This window comes from Parasteatoda tepidariorum, chromosome 5 (assembly GCF_043381705.1).
Source record: "Parasteatoda tepidariorum isolate YZ-2023 chromosome 5, CAS_Ptep_4.0, whole genome shotgun sequence".
NCBI classification, from domain to species: Eukaryota; Metazoa; Arthropoda; class Arachnida; order Araneae; family Theridiidae; genus Parasteatoda; species Parasteatoda tepidariorum.
Genome location: NC_092208.1, coordinates 12,413,260 through 12,436,177, shown reverse-complemented (window position 1 = coordinate 12,436,177; position 22,918 = coordinate 12,413,260). Strand labels below are relative to the sequence as shown.

General features: G+C 32.8%; 1 protein-coding gene across 1 annotated transcript; it reads right to left on the bottom strand.

The window, feature by feature from the left end:
• Positions 1 to 1,411: 1,411 nt before the first annotated feature.
• LOC107436682 (transmembrane inner ear expressed protein) lies at positions 1,412 to 21,665 on the bottom strand. The gene is made up of 4 exons (XM_043046093.2): positions 21,502 to 21,665; positions 9,607 to 9,733; positions 4,005 to 4,148; positions 1,412 to 2,131 (listed from the first exon to the last, which is right to left on the bottom strand). The coding sequence occupies exons 1-4, from the start codon at positions 21,595 to 21,597 to the stop codon at positions 1,860 to 1,862; spliced, it is 639 nt and encodes a 212-aa protein (XP_042902027.2). The 5' UTR covers positions 21,598 to 21,665; the 3' UTR covers positions 1,412 to 1,859.
• Positions 21,666 to 22,918: the final 1,253 nt, after the last annotated feature.

Sequence of the window (22,918 nt, the reverse complement as noted above, 5' to 3'; positions counted from 1 at the left end):
AATCACTATGAATTCCATATTAATCATTTATCAATTCCATATTAATGATCTGAAAATTAACATACAGCCCCCGGACAAAATCTTAATTATCAGATGATAAAGCTTTGTTGTTTTTATTCCACTGATTGCACTTGTTTACGTTAGTGTTATCAATTGGTTAAATTAGACGATATATTATGTAAATATAAGATTTTTATTATATCAGGTATTAAATTAGTATATTATAATAATTAGACCAAACTATTAGTGTTTTAATAATTGTCGATTTTGGACGAGCTTATATCCAATACGTTTATGTATAAACATGCATGTAATGGGTTTTTATTCAGGACATTTTCTACTTCCTATTTGTATTTATTTTTATTGTATTGCATTGCAATGTTAACCAATTGATAGACGAATGTAAGCAAGTGCAAACCGGTTTCAGCCACGTAAAAACAAAAATGCTGTATAGTATCACCTGATAATTAAGGTTTTATATAGAATCTTACAGTACGCCTGATAATTTGACAAGGGACTGTAAATTAACTCGAAAAAATACGCACATTTCGGTTGAACGAAGCTAACATCACCTGAAATGTTAATTCAAANAAAAAAAAAAAAAAAAAAAAAAAAAAAAAAAAAAAAAAAAAAAAAAAGAAAGAAAAGAAAATGTTGAATGAGTTAATTTATATTGATGTACATCAGTGATTCTCAACCACTGTGCCGCGGCACTTTTGTGTGCCGCCAAATTCTTAAAATGTACCGCCAAATATTAGAAATGATACAATAAAAATTATAATGCTTTTTTTTTATTATGAGTAAAGTTTAAATTGAAGAAAAGTGTATATATATACTTTTTATAATTTTTTCACGCTTTAACCACATGAACATCTTTGTCGGCGATTGTCTTGTCTCTGACAATCTTAAAATAAGATGGAAGTATTTAAATTGTATATGACACACAATTTTAAAAAATGGTATAAGAGCTAATCATTAGAGTAAGTTATGCAATTAATAAACAAATTAACAAAGGATAACTAAAAAACAAATGTATAAAAAACAAATTAAAAAAGGATAACTAACAAAAATTAAGCTAACAATTAATAATTAGCAAAAAACCTAGTTAACAAGAAATCACAAAAAAATAACAGTTAATGTATAAAAAAAAACTAACAGTTAATAACTATAGAAAACAAGCTAACAATTAATAACTAGCAAAAAACTAAATAACTGTTACTAACTGATAAAAAATTAGCCGAAAGAAATAATGAATCCCTTAATAAATGTGCTTTTGTAGTACATATTATTTTATTTCACATTCAAAATTATTATCACAAACTATTTAAAACAGTGTAAAATAGGTAATCAAACAACTTTTAATCTAATTTTTTTCATTTTCTGCCGTCAAATTTCGANTAAAAAATTGGTCGAAAGAAATAATTAATCCCTTAATAAATGTGCTTTTGTAGTACATATTATTTTATTTCACATTCAAAATTATTATCACAAACTATGTAACACAGTGTAAGATGGGTAATTAAGCAACTTTTAATCTAATTTTTTTTCATTGTGTGCCGTCAAATTTCGAAATCGTTGAAAGAGTGCCGCAACAAAAAAAAAAGGTTGAGAATCACTGTGTACATAGATGGCAGCACAAATGCTCACATGGATGGCAGCAGTGCTGTCACAAATATAATCTCTTATCCATGATAAAATATTAGTCCAGTTTCAGCCTCCACCTAGGTATGTTGTTTTATTTCTTGTGACCTGCTTGCTTGATTGTTGGGTTAATTGTTTAGAAGAAGAAAAAAAATGGCGTGAACCTAGATGCCAAACTCGAAACTTGAACATAGAGTTTAGAGATTACAATCTTTCGTTCAGAGCGAGCAGTTTTCCAAACTATTGCTGAACTGGTTTGATTCATCGTCACTGAATTCTATTGGAGGACGCCTGATGAAAATTCCTTTGATCTTCTCAGCAAGCGTTTGAGGCTTCTTTGGTCGATCCACATCTTCCGATTCCTCTTCTTCCGTTTGTTCTAAACTGCCGTCTTCTCCCGACTTGTTTGTCACATCGTCTGGAAACTGCACTTTCTTTTTTTTCCTCTTCGATCTCCGCTTCTCAGCTGCTTCTTTAACAACATCCAGCGCTGAAATAGAAAATGAAAGTCAGGATTGCGCATTTCGTTTAGAAGTTTCGTTTTCTGCGTATTACAACAATCAGGTTGATCCATTATACCCTTTTTAGTGATTTTCTGTTGGTGCTTTAGTGATATGTTGAAAATATTCTCGAAAACCCTGCAATTGGCTATCGAAATGGGCTACAGGCTTCGTAAAGCAGAACTCTCTACCTATGACAACACTTCGCATACTTTCACCATTAGCGTGTGGAAGGTCATAGAAGAAGGAAGTACGTTAGTTTCTGTCTTGATTTTCAAATAGATTAAAAACGTTTAAGTTAGAAAACTATATGGAACTGAAAACTACATTAAAGATACTTCTAAATTGTGACAATTAAATGCGAAAAATATATATCGTGAAATATAATCGTAAAATATATATCGGAGAATATCGTAGTACATTCCTATACAACTGAAAAGAGGAAGAGATGGAAGGGAGGAGAGTCAAGACATGGAGCCGGGCTTCTCCCCAGATGGTGTGTTCGAGCATTGCGATCACGAATTATGTAAAAATTTCTAGAAAAGACAGTAGGTAATCTAAATTTAGTTTCGATTAAAATTCCGTGTAAATATTCAGACATTATCATATGTTAAATTTAGAGGCAGGGTGATTTATTACAGGGACTACAAAATTAGAGGGTACGTAGGGCAAATAATTTTTATAGAGAATTGAATTGCATGAGAAGAAATAATGAGAAGAATTTAATGAGAAGAAATGTAATTGTATGTCTCTTAGAATGCATCTTCATTATGAACTGGCTGCTCATGCACATCTAAACCGATGCTTTCATTTATCTATATCTTCTTGATTTAATGCTATTATGATCTTGATTATGGTTTATGAGTTGGTAAACTGGATCAGAACAGTAAGCTGGGTAAAACAGCTATGAATAAGTCTGGCAAGAATAGTATGAGCTCCGTTTTATCCAGAACACCAGAAATAAATGGCGTAATATTATCAGCAGTCGCATTTCTCAATCTGTATCTTCCATCCTCACTCAAGCATATCATGGGTGGGAGATCTTTCTCTTCCAGATCATACTGACTCAGGTCAATATCACCTGGGCTGTACTGCAGGAATGATACTTTCATACTTTCCCTATGTGGGATAATCGAAGGAGGAAGACCCTGCCTAATATCATCAAAGGAGGTAGATTTCGAAAGAATATGGAACTAAGGCAGGCCTGTAAATCTGTACACTTGTTGATTACTTCTCGAGACAATTCCTATAATAGGGGTAGTTATTATATCAATCCATATAATAATCTCGCATGAGTTCCCTATGCCATGTAGCAAGTATGCTGCTCATTACACTGTAGCCACACGAATCTTAAGGTCTTAGATTGATTATGATACTTGATTATGATTTAATGATATCCATATACATAATTGATTTTTAAATCTCCGATAATGATGGATTGAACACATAAATGGATTGTTTCGGTAATTACTTCCACAACAAATATTTTTTAGAATTCTTGAAAAAGTAAAGTAAAAAATAATATGCCCATAGGGGTCCAAATTAATATTCAAGAGAGAGAAAAAAAACGGTATAAAAATGTGACGAATCACTAATTAGGAAGGCAGTTTCAGAAACATCAAAAGCAATTTGATGGCGCCATAAAGCTCAAAGATGTTTCTGAAACTTGCTTTCAACTACGCCTTTCCCGATAATGATTCATAAATTTTGATTAACCGTTGTCTCGCTTCTCGTACAATTTATGTTAGGTTAATTTTTTCATTTCTACAGTGTAGTTTTTTTTAAATTCAATTTTGAAAAAGGTTCGGAAAATATCTTTTAAGGGGAGTAATTAATGAACATCCTTCATATTATTTTACTTACCCCACATTAGATCGATTTCTTCACAAGGAACTCTGTCTAAATATGACCTGAACAAAAGAGTGATTTGATATCTTTTGTGATTCGCTTCGATTTCTTGGCGTGTCCGTGGAATTCGACACCGTTTAAAACAGCAGGCGACAATCACTGAAATGATAGAAAAAATATTGAATCACAAACGGTATTGCTGCAAACTTCTATTTATTTAGTGAAATATTTTTCACATTCTTGTTACCTCCTTTTTAGAGGGTTCAATTACTTAATATTTTTTCCTACCTAGATTTATTTATTCATTTGATATATCATTTCTTTTTGTTAATGAAATTTTAACATTACTTGTAAAACGTAGCATAAACCTATATGTATACTTTTTGACTAATACCTTTTTACGCATAAAATCTTGAGACTATAATTTATATCGATATTGATTCAAATAGATTTAGAATAAAAAAATGTATAAAAAACAATGCTTTTATCTAGACAGTGTTATTGAACACGTAAATAGGTATAAATTAAAAATTATACTTTTTATAAAAACCTTTATGGTTCTTGCATCTTCTAATCTAACTATTATATCAATTTACTTTTAATATCAATCGCCTAAGTTTAAAACTGACTTAAATGAAGCTGACTTGGATTTTGGCCATAATTAGACGGGAAAAAAAACGTGAATCAAAAATGTACACTGTTTGACAATCGCTGAGTAACAGTTACATTTTTCGAAATAATTCATAATAGACGTTGATTGATGAAATGAAACTAAGTAAATAATTAGTAAATAGATCAGATATCGCCGTATAGAAAAATAATAAAGTTAAAAATAAAATAGACGCTTACTATATGCTTTCCAAACAGCCATGAAAAATTGATCATCTTGACAGAGAGGAAACAGAAATGATTACCTCATGTGTAATGTACAGTGCGCCAAAAAAAATGGACCACCATGAATAATTTTTGATTTAATAATTGGATCTTCGCATTCTAGGACTCAATCTTAATAGCTTGAGAGGGTGACCTCAAATATGCTAATTAATAAGCGCAGACGATATTCTAAGTTACCAAATCAGACACAAAAACGTACATTCTCTGAATAAAGAAGAAATTAAATTTCAAAAAATCAGAAATTTAAAATTCGATTTTTCAGGAACAATTCAATCAATTTTGCATTTTGATTTGTAAAATTATTCTCTTTACACCATACAATTCAAACGTTTTTTAATCATTATTAAATAAAATAATAAAAAAATAACAAATATTTACTGAAAGTTATTTTTGCCTTGAATTATCTTTGGATGTACGAATTTTAAAAATTGTGTGCAAAAATGCTTCAATTCACTTAAAAAGTTCTCGAAATAAAGTGAAATACGCAAAAGGTAAAATTAACATTAAGGAGTCCAAAATTTGGAGGGCTCTCCTGGCCAAATTTTTGCTACGATATTTCCCATATTCTTTCGATCCATTGAGATTGAATCCTAGAACGTGAAAATCCAATCATTAGATTAAAAGTTATTCAAGGTGATTACATATTTTTTTGCACACTGTACGCTAATGCACATATTGCATCTGGCATTTATGCTGTCCACTAAATGTGGGATACTGTCTTACCCCACTCTCAATGCGGATTTCAGCTCTTGCTCGGTTTGGAGAAGATATGTTCTTTGTGAAACACGTCCACCAAAGGCACCCTAGGCATTCTCTATAGGATTTAGGTCCGAGAAGTACACAGACAGTCAATATCTTTACTTTCTAGTGCGACATCTAGCCCACCTGTGTGACCACGCATTGTCGGCCTCAAACAGAAACTCTGAACCTACCACACCTCAAATAAGACGAACATGATTGAGAATAATCTCTCTGTAACACCGCTGAGACGTAACGTTACCTCGCTCAAAGATGTGAAGCGGTGTTCAGGCATCGAGCTTGACACCTGCCCATACCGGCACGCCTGGGCCATACCGATTACGTTCATGAACCTATTGTTATGCACAACGTGTTGCATTCTCTTTCCTCACTAACTGATAGCTAGAATCACTTTTCATAGTTAATCAGGATTCGTCGGAGAGCATAACCTTAACTGGACTAATAACTCTGGACCTTAACTTTTTATCCCAAATAATACGTTCCTTGCACCAAAGCAATCTTTCTCAACGATGGCATGGTTAAGGCTAGATGCATCGAACAAGCTTCCGTGCATACGAACTACCTTGTTTTAATCACCGTGAGTTAATTCTAGCAGAAACCAGTGTACCGGTAGTGGTTATCAGGTCTTCAGCTATCTTACTAGGAGTGACATTTCTGGGATACACACTAGGGATACATGTCGATCCTCTTGAGGTGTGTTGTTCCTACCACGACTACCGGCATGTTTTCTCATGGCATTTCCAGCTTCAGTGGTCGAAAGAGGACACTCCCATTACTGCAGCCACAAAGGTGATATTTTGACCGATCGTTTAACTTCTCTTCCATGATCGTAAAAACTCAAATGATATCGTTCTAAAATTTTGCACTTAATAATTGCAACACCACATAGCCTTTCACAGAAATAATTTCAACAACATATTTTATTTTATAACCGTCGTTGAACAGCCGGCCCAACTTTTTGGTTTACAACTACTAATGTTCAATTACGTAGCCTCGTCATTTTGAACCAAATTCAGAAGACAAGGGAACTCCTGGATCTAGTATTGGGAGAAGTTTGCCTTCGTGGAGGACTTTTTTTGCTGGAATTAACCAGCATTTGCATCACATGGAGAGGACGATCACGAGAATATCCCACAGTTAGCCTGACGGTAAGGGGACTCTAACCCAAGATCCGTCTACCACTGAGGATATTTCACGTCAGCACTGTGGTCGGTGCAAGCCGGATGCGGAATTCGTATCGACTAGCCATCGCCGGGATTTTAACCCGGTTCACCTTATTGGAAGGTGAACGCTCTATCCCCTGAGTCATCGCGGCACTTCAACAACATATGGTGCTATTTTGATCAAATACCTAACATTATGGATTTTCGAAAGAATGAAGAGATTGTGTACCTTTTCTTTTATACAGATAACGAGCATTGCTCTACCATGCCCTCGACACTTTAATTTACTGTTATTGGTCGGCCTTCTGGAACACAACTTTGCATAAATCACTTACTTGTTCCTCAGCAATTGTAAAACAGTGTATGTTAAGAAAATATATTCAAAGACGTATTTAGAAGGAATAATTCATTCCCTGCTCCACCTGGACTGGAAAAAAGTTCGAATAAGAAAAAAAGGTGGGTAGGTACTTTATTTACGTCGCACTATAAATGCACAATAGTCTATTAGCGACGGTCTGGTTAACATCCCTGTGGATGTTCCAAAGACATGCCATCGCAATTTTGATCCTCAGCAGAGGGGACGACTCCCCTGCTTTGGTAGTCCGATGACCTGCGTGCGAAGTCGAGCACTTTAAGGTAGAACAGTTTAACGAGGACCGGTCCCTACGCACGTTGATCAAAGTCGCCACCCACCCGCTTACTGACAGCAGCCAGTGATGCTTGACTTATAGTTTGTCTACGGTAAGAACTCCCAGCGCCACAAAGTCTGAAGGCCGTCTGCTGCTATAGAAACAAGAACAGCACACTTCAGGAAGGGTAGCTTCTTTTCCCTCTAGGGCTAACACAATAGACGGAAGAATAAGATTCCCCTTCTCTTTCCGACCCGGGCCAAAACCTGTCCTAAACAGTGACCCTACACCCCCTACTTGAAATAGTTATGCCTCGTTACCATAGTCCCCGTCACGGGTCCAGACGAATGACTAGGGGAGTTCTTACTTTAGAAAAACTATATCTTCTCCCACGACAAAGATGGAAATATTTTTAATACTTCTATTGGCCACTTTGCTGATGTCCCGAACTCATGCTTTAGTGTGATTTAATGGCTGCCGGAGAAATTTTAAATTGTTTCTGAAATTTCATATGTAAAAAATAATAACAATATCGCAGACATCTCTTGAAAATAGCAAAAATGGAAATCAAAGTATAACGCGCGCCTCGTTACCATAGCCACCGCCAAGGGTCTAGAGCAGCGGTTTCCAACTGGCGGCCCGGGGGCCGCATCCGGCCCGAGAAAGCCCTTTTTTGCGGCCCGCGGACTAAAATATATTAGTTGAAATTTTTTTTGCGGACAATTTTCGTAGAAAATCTATATGGGTTTAAAATACTTTTCTCGTTTATAGAAACCTAATTTCTTCGTTTCTGTGAAATTGAACATACCAATTTATTTTTAACATACCAATTTATTATACAAATTTATTTTCTCGGCTTTTGCATTTAAGAAAATATTTATTCAAATACAAAAATAATCGTGTATGTTGCTCTTTTTTATTTCATTTTTTTTGTATTTTGTGAGTATAATTCAGCCTGTGTGCATCAGAAATTTTCTCGAAGAAATTCTCCGATTAAACTTTTTGAAACCACTCATTTTTGACGAAAATATTTACACACACATTTGTAAATTTTTAATTTAGGATGTAAATATCTATTCTCTGGTGGTTGTAGCAGACAAACCTCAATTTTCTCATTAAGCATTTTGTGTGGTACTATGTAAGTTTTAATACCAACCTTTTGAAGTTTATATCTTAACTATTAGATGTCTGTTGCACATTAATTGTTTAATACATAGGTGCACATTAAAGTTATTGTAGCCCGAATTTTTATAATTTATGTAATATTTTTTTAAATATTATTAGTAACAATTAAGTATTTTTAAAAATCTTCTTCTNCGCAGCCAGTGATGCTTGACTTATAGTTTGTCTACGGTAAGAACTCCCAGCGCCACAAAGTCTGAAGGCCGTCTGCTGCTATACAAACAAGAACAGCACATTTCAGGAAGGGTAGCTTCTTTTCCCTCTAGGGCTAACACAGTAGACGGAAGAATAAGATTCTTTATCTCTCGCCGACCCGAGCCAAAATCTGTCCTAAATAGTGACCCCACACCCCTAGTTGAAATAGTTATATCTCGTTAAAATAGTCTCCACCATGAGTCCAGACGAATGACTAGGGGAGTTCTTACTTTAGACAAACTATATCTTCTCCCACGACAAAGATGGAAATATTTTTAATACTTCTATCGCCCACTTTGCTGATGTCCCGAACTCATGCTTTAGTGTGTTTCAATGACTGCCGAACAAATTTTAAATTGTTTCTAAAATTTCATATGTAAAAAACATTAACCATATCGCAGACATATCTTGAAAATAGCAAAAATTTAAATCAAAGTATATCCGCGCCTCGTTACCATATCCCCCGCCTCGGGTCCAGAGGAATGGCCTGGGAAGTTCTTACTTTAGACAAACTATAGGTGTTCTTCTGAGAACCGTGTCTTTACAATCAGTTCACTGCGGGACATGTAAAAATGGGTGGATAGATTGTTATATCGAAATAAAGTTACTTCTGACTATAACTAAGATACCCGGCACATTTTAAATTACTTGACATGTATTTAAATATATATTTTCATTTTTTAAACCAAATTAAATGTTTTTAAAAAATATCTTTAAAAATTTTAGAAATGTTTTTTTTATAGGTATTTCTGAGAAAACAGAATTCCGTTAATATCTTGCAGAATTAAATCATACCGAGAGTACAGATTCCAGCTCCAATGAGGAATAGAATTTGCCAAACTCTGAAGCCAGCTATAACTTCACTCTCCATCCATCCTGGATCAGGATTCGTCGGTTGCTTTCCCACTTCATCCGGGCACTCCTATCATATTTAAAAAAAAAAACACAATGTTTAAAGTGGTAATGACACTTTTTCATCAAATTCTTCAGGCACCAGAAACTCCAAGACCGACCGATGACTTGAAGAATCAACTCCAGAAAAACGGTAAGTACGTTTTATTTAGAAGTTTTTTTTTTCCATCAGGTTTCAAAATTAGTTACGAAGTACCTCAGTATATATGGTAGCCTACAAGAAAAACTACAAAACAGTGTTTTCTGTTCCAAGTCAAACCATTTCAAAAGAAATATTTCTACAAGTACCAGCCAATTCTGTTCCCATGCACATCACGCTGTTGCTCAAATTTGGTTATTTTCAAAAGTTTTCCTAAGTTGAAAGCTCTATGACGAACTTAGTAACTAATTATGATACATGACAAAACAAACTTTAAACAACCTAAGCCGTACATTTCAATCTCACCGGTTTTTTTTTATTAATTTTATTTTAAAATTCGTTGCAGATTTTGGTGCACTAGTAAAAAATTTTACTCGTAATAATAATGTTTGAATTGTTTTTACAATTCAAGAATAAGTAAAATATTTTGTTAAAAAATTGTTTTTTAAGTTTTTTTTAATAAATAATTAAAAAAAAATATTTTTAAGAAATTAAAAAACACACACTTAATTCTGAAAAACAGCTTGAAATATTATTTTCTAAAACCAAATATAAATTTTGGAGTTACAAATTGTTCCAATCAATTGTTTGCGAGATGCGTTAAACAATCTTTTTTTTAAATTATATTTTTCGTGAAATAAGTTAATTCAAGAATTCCTGAAGAATTTTTCTAAACATTCCCATTAGAGGACGGCATTCTTTATTAAAGAGTTTACATTTATTCAAGAGAATATTTTCATTTTCCCTCTACAAAGAGAAAATTAGAAAACACGTTGCATAATTCATCGAAATGAAACTAAGAAAGAAGATTAAAAATTCCTACATAAAATATTTAATCCTTCGTTTCAAGCAATGATATAGAGGGCGTCACCGTCACAAGATAGGCTTTTCAGTTTAAGTAGCTTCATCTGTTCTGCTTTTATTAACATTCTGTGTTGATGTGCTTTGTTGCGTTTATATCTATTATATCAAGATAATAAAAAAAAGTTCGTGAAATTTTTTTTAATTATTTTAGTAGCATAGTGTTCAGAAAAGACTTCGTTATCGATAAGGGTTGAGATATGCATTTATATTTCATTAAAAATGGCTTTAGAACGAAATATCATAAGTTTTAAGAAAACAATTATTTTAATTAAGTTTGTGAAACTGACAATTATATCTTTTTTTGTCGTAGAGTAGTGTTTCAAAACTTAACACAAGGAACACGTCAACTCTTGATAAAGTGTTTTGAAATGTATTTTTTTCCTTTAATGATACTTTTCGAATTTCTCTCGCCAAGGAAAATAAAAAAGCCATAGTTTAAGTGCCTTACACTTGAAGCAATGCGATGATTTTAAACTATATATATAATCTTACAGTGAAGAATTATCTTTACAACAGAAAATTAACTTAAATATTTTAAATGTTATTAAACTTTTAAAAAACGCCAATTTGCCGACATTTTCCCACCTAGATGAAAATTATCGAAACCCAGAGCCTGACAAAGGCAGAGGCATGCGGGGCGGCTGCCCCGTGGCCCCCACATCAGAGGGGTCCCCAAAATCGAATAGAAAATTTATTTTACATTTCCCTTTTTTAATGAACTTTTTTTTAACAAATTATCAGTGCAATGTGTTTACCGTCAGTTTTATGTCAATGACAATGTCAGTTTTATGTGCAATCCATCAGTTTTATGTCAGCTTTTTCGTTAATCTATCATATGAACACAATCTATATTTCGTAAATCCATGGCTTTCTAGGGTGGAATTCTGCTAAATTTTCGCTATTAATAATGGACAATTTTGGCAAATCAAAAGCCTGCGTTTTTACATATCGCAAAATGCGATATGTTTACAAAGATACAGGATTTTTGTTGGCTTAATTGAGCCATCATAATTGCGACATTTTAGCTGAATTCCGTTCTATATGAATTTTCCGCAGTTAGATGACGAAGTTAACAATCAGACAACTGCATTCGACATGATGGACATAGAATTGCCAGAAAAACAATAAAATGAACAGAACGACTTTTGGTCTGACATCGGAGGGGGGGGGACTGAATAGCTATTTTAGGTTCTAATCAATTTTTTTGTTATTTATGAAGAGATGAAAATTTAAATACCTTTATAAAGTCAGGTTCTTCATTACTAAGCAAGTGAAGCAATGCCACCCCCCCAAAGAAGTTTTTGCCCCGGGCCCCTATTAGGCTAAGTCGGGACCTGTCAAAACCACTGTCTTATTCTCAGTTTTTGCAAATTCTTAAGAGCACAAGTAATACAGCATTGGAGTAAGTCTTTAAATATTAAAAAAATTAGACCACAAAACGCTTTTCATTTTCACAAAACTGTGGCGTTTCTCCATATTGACGTTTTGCGCCATTTTCAAAATAAGCGCTGGCTTTAGATAGGCTAAACTTGACCTAGCAGTCATGAGTAACAGTTGCCAACTCTCAGCAGTTATTAAAATAGCATATTATTAGCAAAAAAGCATCACTTTATAATATGACGGATTCTTCGAAAAACAGCCTTAAAACAAATGGCTTAAAAATTTTAAGTGGAGAAAAATAGAGAACTTTTTGAGAAAACAATGTTTAAAATAGGTTTTTTGAATCGTTCTATTCTATGATCTCTTTAAGTTATATCAAGAGAGACATTTAATCATAAAGGGATGTTTAAATTTTTTTTATTACTATATTTTACATAGGGATCAAAACTTAGCACAAAAAACGAGTATACACATTATAAAGTCCTAAAAGAGGATATGGTATACTTTGTGGTGCTTAGAATAAAGCACAACAACGTAAATAAAGCACAAATAAAAGTGTACATAATACAGTTGCGATTCCCTTAACAAGAACTTTCCTCGGTGTCTTAACACCAAATGAATGCTACTAGATGAAGATATTTGAAATGTATGTTTCATTTAAATAAATGCCACTAACCGATGCAGGATAGCGAATGGAGTATGTTCAAACACCTAAATTACTTCATAAGTACCGTAACCGACTTTGACCTACCCGTAAATTTAGACCGAAAGCGTCATGATTCGGTCACTTTTAGATAAATTTCAGGGAAATTTTAGCTCAAAGCATACTTACAGCATACACTGAATCGGTTAACTTAAAAGGTGACAAAAGGAACACTTATTTCTCAAGAATACAATAGTAAATTCTCTTGACTGTTATTTAATTTTCAGTTTTAATATTGAGTAAAAATAAGACACTTTAAAAGAAATTATCGTACGGCAAAAGCTTGTAAATAGCATTTGAAAGCTATTTCAACAGATATCGTACAACATATGAGGCCCGTTCATAAATGATATTACGCTTGGAGGGGGGAAGGAAATTCATGATATTGGGAAATTTTGTGACAAGGGGGATGGGTAATCAGAAGTTTGATACTCCACATTTGGGTTTAAATAAAAACATTTAAAATCAGCAAGTTAAATATTTTTCTTCCTTCAAAATAAGTAAATACATGATAATTATTATTGTTATGTTCGCAAGCGTCATTAACACGCGTAGTTAAAGTTTGAAAATAAAATTTACAACATGATCAATAACATAGTGCTTTGTTTCCTGACTGCGCGTATATATTTATGTAATATAATGTGACTTGTGACAAGAGGGGGGAAGGGACATGGTAAAGCGTGATACTTGGTGACAAGGGAGAGAGGTGGTCAAGTTCCAGAAATGTGTACTACCATTTATGGACGACTCCTTAGTGATATGAATTAGTTTTTCCATTGCATGAACATTAGAAATAACTTTCTTCTTCTTCTACAATGGCTCAACAGCCTTGTGTGGGCATCTCTACACTTAGCAACTACTCTGCAATTCTTAACCCTAAGAATGTTTATGTTATTCTCAACTCAGTTGTTACATCTTAGTGACAATCTATCCCGAGTTTTTTTTTTCCCATGGGCTTTGCCGAAAAAACTTTCTTACAGCATATCAGGCATTTTTGCCAGAGGACCGGCCTATTTACTAAATGAATTTTACAATATCAGGTTTTTTAAAAAACCTGTTAAACTGTAAGTTATTTCTTCTTCTCCTTAAACCATTTATCTGTAGAAACAACTTTAGGAGAAAGTTCTTTCGACTTCCACGAGGTTGAGTTTAGTCACAACAACCAATTACGTTAAAGAAATAAATAAAAACAGTAAAGTAATAATAAAAGGTTAAGACTAATTCAATACTATCATAACCCTTTTTTCTATAAATTATAATTATTAACTTTAAATTCATGTTTTCGTTTTTGCAGGAAAAAGTTATAACAACTTTCATGTTTTCGATTTAAAATTCACAAATTTTAGTTAACATATTTTTTGTTACAGAAATTTAAGGTTCATTATAGTATGACTTCTATTCCGAAAATAACAGGTTACTTTATAACTGAACTAAGAGTGTTAACTAAAATTTGAGAGCTAATTCTGCATTCAGAACACACCCAAAAAATGTTTATAGCTGATAACAAACATGATAATTCAATTCAGTGCTTTTATCTTTATTGAATACAAATACGTCGTCGTACTTTTTCTCTCTAATGGAAGATGTATAAAGCTAATTAACTATGGATTCGCTTACGTATTAATTAACACCGTGTGAGCTTCAGAGTAAGAAATTTTCTTTCATTCATTTGTCAACACGAAACAAAATGTAAGAGTCATTGAAAAATGAGCAAATTAGAGAAGGTCACTGTTGTCCTTATCCGTAATCAAATTAATTGCATTTTATTATATAATGTAATAATTATTTCATAAATAGCAGCAGGAAAGTAATAGGTACTAATTAAAAACATAATGAACTGAGGATCGCGTTATGACAACACTTTATATGTATTTTTTTTACCTCCGCAAGCCAAAAAGGATTCCAGTATAGATCATGTCGTAAATTAGATTAACTATGAATAGAAAAGTTTAAATAAATTTTTCTTATTAAATTTTTTTTCCTAAAGGGCATAGCAAAATTCACTTACAAATAATAATAATAATTTTATGTGACGTATTTCCACAAACCTCGAATTTACTTTCTGCATACAATACAGTAGAATACAATACAGTTGCATACAAAAGTAAAACGCTTCTTTCTATATATGAAACAGCATTTTGCATGCAAAAATAAAAGTTACTTTCTGCTTAAAATACAGCATTCTGCATGCAAAAGTAATGAGTTACTCTCTGCATATGAAACGGCATTTGACTTACAAAAGTAACAAGTCACTTTCAATAAAATAAAAAATAAAAACTTACTACATTTCTTTCACGACTAAAAAGTTAAAATTGGACCGAGATACAACATTTCTCCCCTATTTACATAACAGTTTATTTTTTTCTCAGGTAAAAAGTATTAGTAGTTAGGTAAAAATATTTTTCTAAGCAAAATCATGAATCAACATTAAATAACTGATTTTGCAAACTAAAAAAAAATAATAATAATCAGTTCAATCAATAAGAATGGTTTGTGGTAAAATCGATAATACCTTCTTGATTTAAATTTATAGAATCCATTTATTATATAAAATTAAAGTTGAAATAAGTTTTTAAAAAAAATTATTGCAGTACTTGAAAATGAAATATTGTCCTTGAATATTTCCTCTAGCTATAATGCCATATTCTAGTAAAACGAAAAAAATGTTGTTTTTTTTAAAATTGATAATAATTTTATAAATTTCATACACTATCCGACCAAAAGTATCCGGACACCCAGTGGTATGGACTTAGAGAGACCTGAGGCGCATATTAATGTGATGTTGGTACCCCCTTTTGTATCGATGACAGACTGCACACGTCTGGGAAGACTTTCCACCATTTACAAATAGGTGGTCATAGGAATTGACTTCCATCCTTTGGCATCGGGCATACCACGAGAAGTTTTCGTAGTTTTTATCTCTATTTTATGCGAATGCTGATTAATTTCACTAAAAAGAATTCTTCTTGAAGGTGAATGTGACTTTGTTCTCTAAAAAGATGTTCTCTTGTCTTCAAAGTTCAAGCTTAAGAAGTTGAAAATAAAAAAAGCTGCACATTCAATGAGTGGATTAGTGTTCAACGGCCGAAATTCGTAAAGTTAAAACCATAAATTATGAAAAATGAGAATCGCGTAACTAATCATGAACGCGTAGTGTACGAAGGATAGAAAAAAAAAGCCCAAAGTTGTTTTACAAGCATTTTTATAAATTAAAATGCGTCATTTTTGCATGACACTTTATCATTTTTTAATGAAATTGAAAATAATTTGTAATTTAGCAACTATACCTAGATATATTTAGTTTTAAAACTAATTAAAAATACTTGTATTTAATGTCAGATATATATTTAGATGAAACACACACACACACACAAAATGACATTACATTTTGGCCTCAATCAGCGCAATTTAAAAGAATGTTTTTTTTTTAATCAAGAATTGTCGAATTCTTGTCAATTTAAGCTATACATACCGGTGAAACTTCTCACGAAAGTTCAGCCTCTGAATTTTTTTTTTTTTTTGATCGGTTTTCCGATTAACAAGGCTAGATAAAATTTTATACTAGTTTGTTCAAAATTAAGATTGCTAAAATTTTATTCTATGAATATATATGCCTAAATATATGTACATTTATTCTATCTTTTCAAACAAAATTATATTCGATGAGAAACATTAAAAATCGTCCTTGAAAACGAGCAAATACTGCGCAAAAATTCATTAAAATTTTCCTTTATAAATTCGTTAGAATCAAATAAATAGACCCCTAAAAAATTTTTGTGTTATACCTTCACAAACATACTATAAACATAACGATTGAACGAAAGAAGAAAGGGGAGGAGCGTATAAACTTTAGCGCTCATTTACTCAAATTCGCTTATAGTTTGTCTATGGTAAGAACTCCCCCCACCACAAAGTCTGAAGTCGTCTGCTGCAGTGGAAACAAGAATGGCGCGTTTCAGGGAGGGTAGCTTCTCTTCACTCTAGGGCTAACACAATAGACCGAAGAAAAATATTCCCTTTCTCTCGCCGACCGGAGGCAAAACTTGTCCTAAACAATGACCTCACACCCCTATTTGAAATAGTTATACCTCGTTACCATAGTCACCGCCACGGTACCAGTCGAATGGCTAGGGGAGTTCTTACTTTAGACAAACTATAAGTGTTGCTTATAGCCGGTTCTTCCACCAAGCTTCTCATATGTGCGAGTGTGTCTGAGATAACAAACTCCTTTCGCCACAAAGTCTGAGACTGTCTGGTGCTATGGAAACAAGAATGGCGCTTTTTAAGGAGGGTGGCTTCACTCTAGGACTAACACAATAGAAAGAAGAAAGAGATTCCCAATCTCTCGCCGACAAGAGCTGAAACCAATGGATGGGTGGTCTAATGAAAACAATAACAAGCGTCCTTAAACCGGAAGAAATTTAGAAAATTTCCGGTGTATCCCTCCGCTCATGTTATGACTACGAGGCGATGTGTGAACAAGCCATATATTCTATGCAGTTTTGTTATTGTAATTTGAGTTCAAATCTAAACATAATTGTACCATTCATAAGAGCTTTCTGAAATGTATTTATTCTCAGAGGTCGTAAGGCCAAAAAAAATTTTGGAAAGTTAATATCTCATTGTGAATAATTCTTAAGGTTTGCTATGTTTTGTATTTTATCCCTTATTTGGCTACATTTGAATAAAATGTCGCGAAAAATATATTTTTAAGTTAGCCTAATTAGAAAATATTCTAATGATTATAATATTAATATGATAATGCTGAAGTTTAAAGGCTGAAAGAAAGAACTCGGTACATGTGAAATACTGCAAAAGATATGATGCAATAATATGATGGCGCGTTTTTTCAATCTGCGGCGTAAAAATATATCGGAAGCAGTAACCCGGAAGTCTGGAAAGAGCAATTTCACCACTAGCGCCACCACCCTTAGCTTTACACGATCACCCATCTATACAAAACAGTGACCCCGCACTCCTACTTGAAATAGTCATACNATACAGCATTCTGCATGCAAAAGTAATGAGTTACTCTCTGCATATGAAACAGCATTTGACATACAAAAGTAACAAGTCACTTTCAATAAAATAAAAAATAAAAATTTACTACATTACTTTCACGACTAAAAAGTTAAAATTGGACCAAGGTACAACATTTCTCCCCTATTTACCTAACAGTTTTTTTTCTCAGGTAAAAAGTATTAGAAGTTAAATAAAAATATTTTTCAAAACAAAAAGGTAACATTACATAACTGATTCTACAAACTAAAAAAAAATAATAATAATCAGTTCAATCAATAAGAATGGTTGGTTGTAAAATCAATAATACCTCCTTGTTTTTACTTTATAGAATCCATTTACTATATAGAATTAACGTTGAAATAAGCTTAAAAAAATTATTGAATATTTGAAAATGAAGTATTGTTCTTGAATACTTCTTCTAGGCATAATAATGCCATATTCTACTAAAATAGAATTTTTTTTAAAAAATTGATAATAATTTTATTAATTTCATACACTATCTGGCCAAAATTATCCGGACACCCAGTGGCATGGACATAAGAGTGCCCTGAGTCACATATTAATGTGATGTCGGTCCCCCTTTTGCATTGATGACAGTCTGCACACGCCTAGGAAGACTTTCCACGAGTTTTTGATTGGAATTTGATAGGATACCTTAAGAATTGACTTCCATCACAACTGAAGTGAGTGCTTGCAATAAAGATGGTTGTTTGGCTGGCTACGTAATTTGCTCCCTAATTCATCCCAAAGGTGTTCTATGGGATTTACATGGTCAGTCCAATTTTTGAACACCCATTTCGTCAAACCACGTCTATGGACCAGCGATGGCTCAGGGGATAGAGCATTCGCCTTCCAATGAGGTGAACCGGGGTTCGATCCGGCGATGGCTGGTCGATACGAATTCCGCATCCGGCTTGCACCGACCACAGTGCTGACGTGAAATATCCTCAGTGGTAGACAGATCGTGGGTTAGAGTCCCCTTGCCGTCAGGCTAACCGTGGGAGGTTCTCGTAGTCATCCTCTCTGTGCAACGCAAATGCGCGTTAGTTCCTTTAAAAAGTCCTCCACGAAGGCAAAATTCTCCCAATACTTGATCCAGGAGTTCCCTTGTCTTGTGGATTGGGTTCAAAATTACAAGGCAAGTTATCCTGCTGGAAGAGGAATGAGCCTTCCCCTAAATATTGCCATAAAGTTGGGAGTGCAGCATTGTCCGCATACATCTCAGAGTTCATGTGTCCAACCACAGGAACTAACGAACCTAGGCCAAACACCCCCTCACTAATATGCTTCCACCATTATGACATCTGGTTGACCGGATGCTTTTGGCCAGATAGTGTATCAATTGAACAAGCCATCTTAGTCACATGACCTCAATCAATAAAAAATGAGCAATACTGCGTATTTTGGGACAAAAAAATTTTAAGAATTGCTCGTTACAAATCTCAAGTCAAATTTCCATAACGCTGAGAAGTTATTAATAAAACATTAACACGATTCTGAAAAATATCTAATGTTTATAAACTTTATAATAAATTATCTCTTAATTTATAAATTTCAGAATAATAGTTTCAAGTTATTAAGTTAATTAAAAAATATGCAATGACTTCAACACATTAATAGTTTCCTAGTTCATAAATATTCCCTAAAATTTTTTTTTTTAACTTTGTCATAAGACGTTCACATATGAGCAAGTGTGTCTAAGATATTGATGCGTAGTACCTTTCTTATAATGGCTGTGTATAATTTCACTCTCTTTTGTACTAATATAATTTTAAAATTTATTTCTTCAATTGTGTTATTATATCATAAATTCGGGTATTTCTCAATTTATTGGCAACACTATATTCATTTTGTTAGATTACCGTAAGTGAAAATTTCAGTAGTGTTGAATAATTAATTGCGCGTTAAAAATGTATTTAGAATAAATTTGCATTTTTATGAAAAGAAAAATTTAGTGACGAAGTTATTTATATTTTATTTTGATTCTTTCTAAAATGGTTGTAGAGATTTTTACATAACGCTATGGTGCCTCATAATGTCACGCCAATTACTGGTTCTTGCCTTTCTGGCTTGCCTTTTTCCTGCAACAGTTATAGTTATGGCTCAAAAAGTGCATGAGGAAGTATTAAAGCACGTAATGGAGCATCGGAATAAGTTTTCTAAAGTTTGTCTATGGTAAGAACTGCCCCTGCCACAAAGTCTGAAGCCGTCTTCTGCTATAGAAACTAGAATAGCGCATTTCAGGGAGGGTAACTCCTCTTCACTCTAGGGCTAACACAATAGGCCGAAAAAAAGATTCCCTTTCTCTCGCCGAACCGAGACAAAACCTGTCCTAAACAGTGACCCCATACCCCTACTTTAAATAGTTATACCTGGTTACCATAGTCACCGCCACGGGTCCAGACGAATGACTAGGAGAGTTCTTACTTTAGACAAACTATATCTTATCCCATGATGAAGATGGAAAATTTTTTAATACTTCTATTGTCCACTTTGCTGAAGTGTTCCGAACTCATATTCAAGATGGTTTGTGTGATTTAATGGCTGTCAGACGAATTTTAAATTATTTCTGAAATTTTATATATAAAAAAAACATTAACAATATCGCAGATATCTGTTGGAAATAGCTAAAATTGAAATCAAAGTATATCCCTGCGTTCAACATATAGTCGGTGAAATAAATTGATAAGCATATTGTTTTAATTTAATAAGTTGTTGTAATTGGGGGCAGGGTTGAAGTATTCAAATTTTTAAATACAGTTTTGCTGTGCACTCAGCTTTGGTTAAGAATAAGAAAATGCTCTTAAAAACTAGAGAGTTATTCTGGTAAAACAATCTTATTCCTAGCCCATAGTTTTTAGACTTTCTTTCACTGGGATAAAAATATTTCAAAACATATAAGCATTAATAAAATTGTTAGTTATAGCAATATTTCTTCTATGTCATAATTCGTTTTTTTTTTCTTTTCGGAAGAATAAAAATATTTTATTCTATCATCCCTACTCGACCTTGTTAATACTTCAGTAGTACATTAGAAGCTGAAAAATAATTTCATGCTAAAATTAGTTTTAGTAATTTTTTACTATTGAATTAAATAGCTAACAGAAATGTTTGAATTGTAAAATACTCATTTTTATATCCTCTTAATGTGATTTTAAACAGCAAACTTTGAAGTATGAGTGAAATTGTTTGAGCAGCTTACGGATTAGTTTTAGAAATATAACGAAAATTGAACAAAAAAAAGAGAACATTTGTTAGTTCCTCTGGCTATATTTTAATACCTTTTTGAAAGAAATAGTTGAGAGAATGTTTTTGTGGCCTTAATTTGTAGGCAGTACTAATTAATTAACACATTTAATGAGTGCACTTAAAACCACTAATATTGCAGCTTATCACGTAAAAACGCGATCATTAAATTAAAAGTAACGCTGCGTGAAATATTCTTTCCACACATTGTACTACAAACATGTTTTGTTGCTTTTGAAATTCACCATTCATTTAATTATAATTAGCATTTAAAATGACTACAACAGGAACCATTAAATAAAAAATAAAAAAACAGTTTTAGAAAGGAGTTCCATTTACTGGTTTCAAAATTTCTAAATATTTCTTTTTTAAACTTAGTCTTTTGATTCAATTTTTAAACTTTTAAAAAAACGCAGTTACTTACATGACCAAGACAGAAACCAACAAATGAAAACGATACAGTTTCAAACAAAGCAGTTTTCTTTTCCAGAATTCTATCCATTATCGTCTGCTGTTTCATTCTGCTTTTCCTGAGATGAGAGCCTTATTTATTTATAAGTTTTGATCTAGGTGGCATTGGTTAGAGAGAAAATATAGGAGTGGGGGCGTTTGACTTAAGCTATCCTATCCACGGAGGTGTGTGAAAGACAATGAAATTATTTTTGCGACAATGTTAGTGGATGCTTTCACGATTTGTATGAATATTTTATTTCGAGGCCTTTTCTACAATGACCTCCTATATTCTACGCCCTTTGAGGAACCAAAAATAAAGCAATTGGCTTTATCCTTAGCACTTTTTATTAAGTAGTATTTTTATGAACAAAACAATTTTATTTTAATAAAAAGTTAGTTTAATTAATAGTATTTTCATAAACAAACTATTATTTTATTTTAATAGAAAATAGTATTGTTTAAACTATTGAAATAAAATAATAATAGTAGTATATTAATAATTTTGAAACGTTTTTTAGGTACATTAAAAAAAAAAAAATTCTTTCATGACTAAAATGTTAAAAACGTAGGGCAACGTCACTTGAGAAAGATTATGATAAATGAGGTGGATTTTCAGTGGTGATAGAAGTTTATTATGAAAGAAAATAGTCCTGCGTTTCTCGTTTTAGGACTAATAAGAATAAAAAAATATTGTTTACTTGTTTTTAATTTTTTTAGTTTTTATGTATTTATTTTATTACCCATTGGCAAACTTTGTCTTGGTTTGGATTTTAATTGCGACCACACACTTTTCAATTGTGTTCAAGAGTAATAGTAAGCAGTGCGCATGCGTCGTCATTACGTGCGTTGCTATGGCGACAGCTGCTGTTTTTCTTTTTATTTTCACTAGCAGGCATTTTTAATATATTTACATGATAATAATTTTAAGCATTTTTATATTCTTTTTATTATTAACGTATAATTACTGTCCTGAAGGTGATTTCAGTATAAATATGAATACTGAAGAAGGAAAAGTATTTTGTGACGTCTTAAAACACGTACATTGGCACAGGATTTGAAAACCAATCGGACGACAAACATCAATTGAGATAGTTTTTGCAACCCATGATTTGAAATGTTGTGGCGTTTAACGGAGTCAATCCAGAAAGAAAAAGCATTTGACCAATGTGTAACCAGTGATTGTAATAAAGCGATCACAAATTTTATGTATTTTTTTAATTCTTATTTTATTATTTTATCTTTGTATTTTTATGTGCAAAAGTGGTCAAAAATTTGAGTGTTGATAAAGTAGCGACATAAATTCTTCTTGTAACAGTCAAGAAACGATTGCTAGTTGTATTGTCCTCCAACACAAAACTCCAGTTTAAATTTGAGCATTTTCGCTAGTT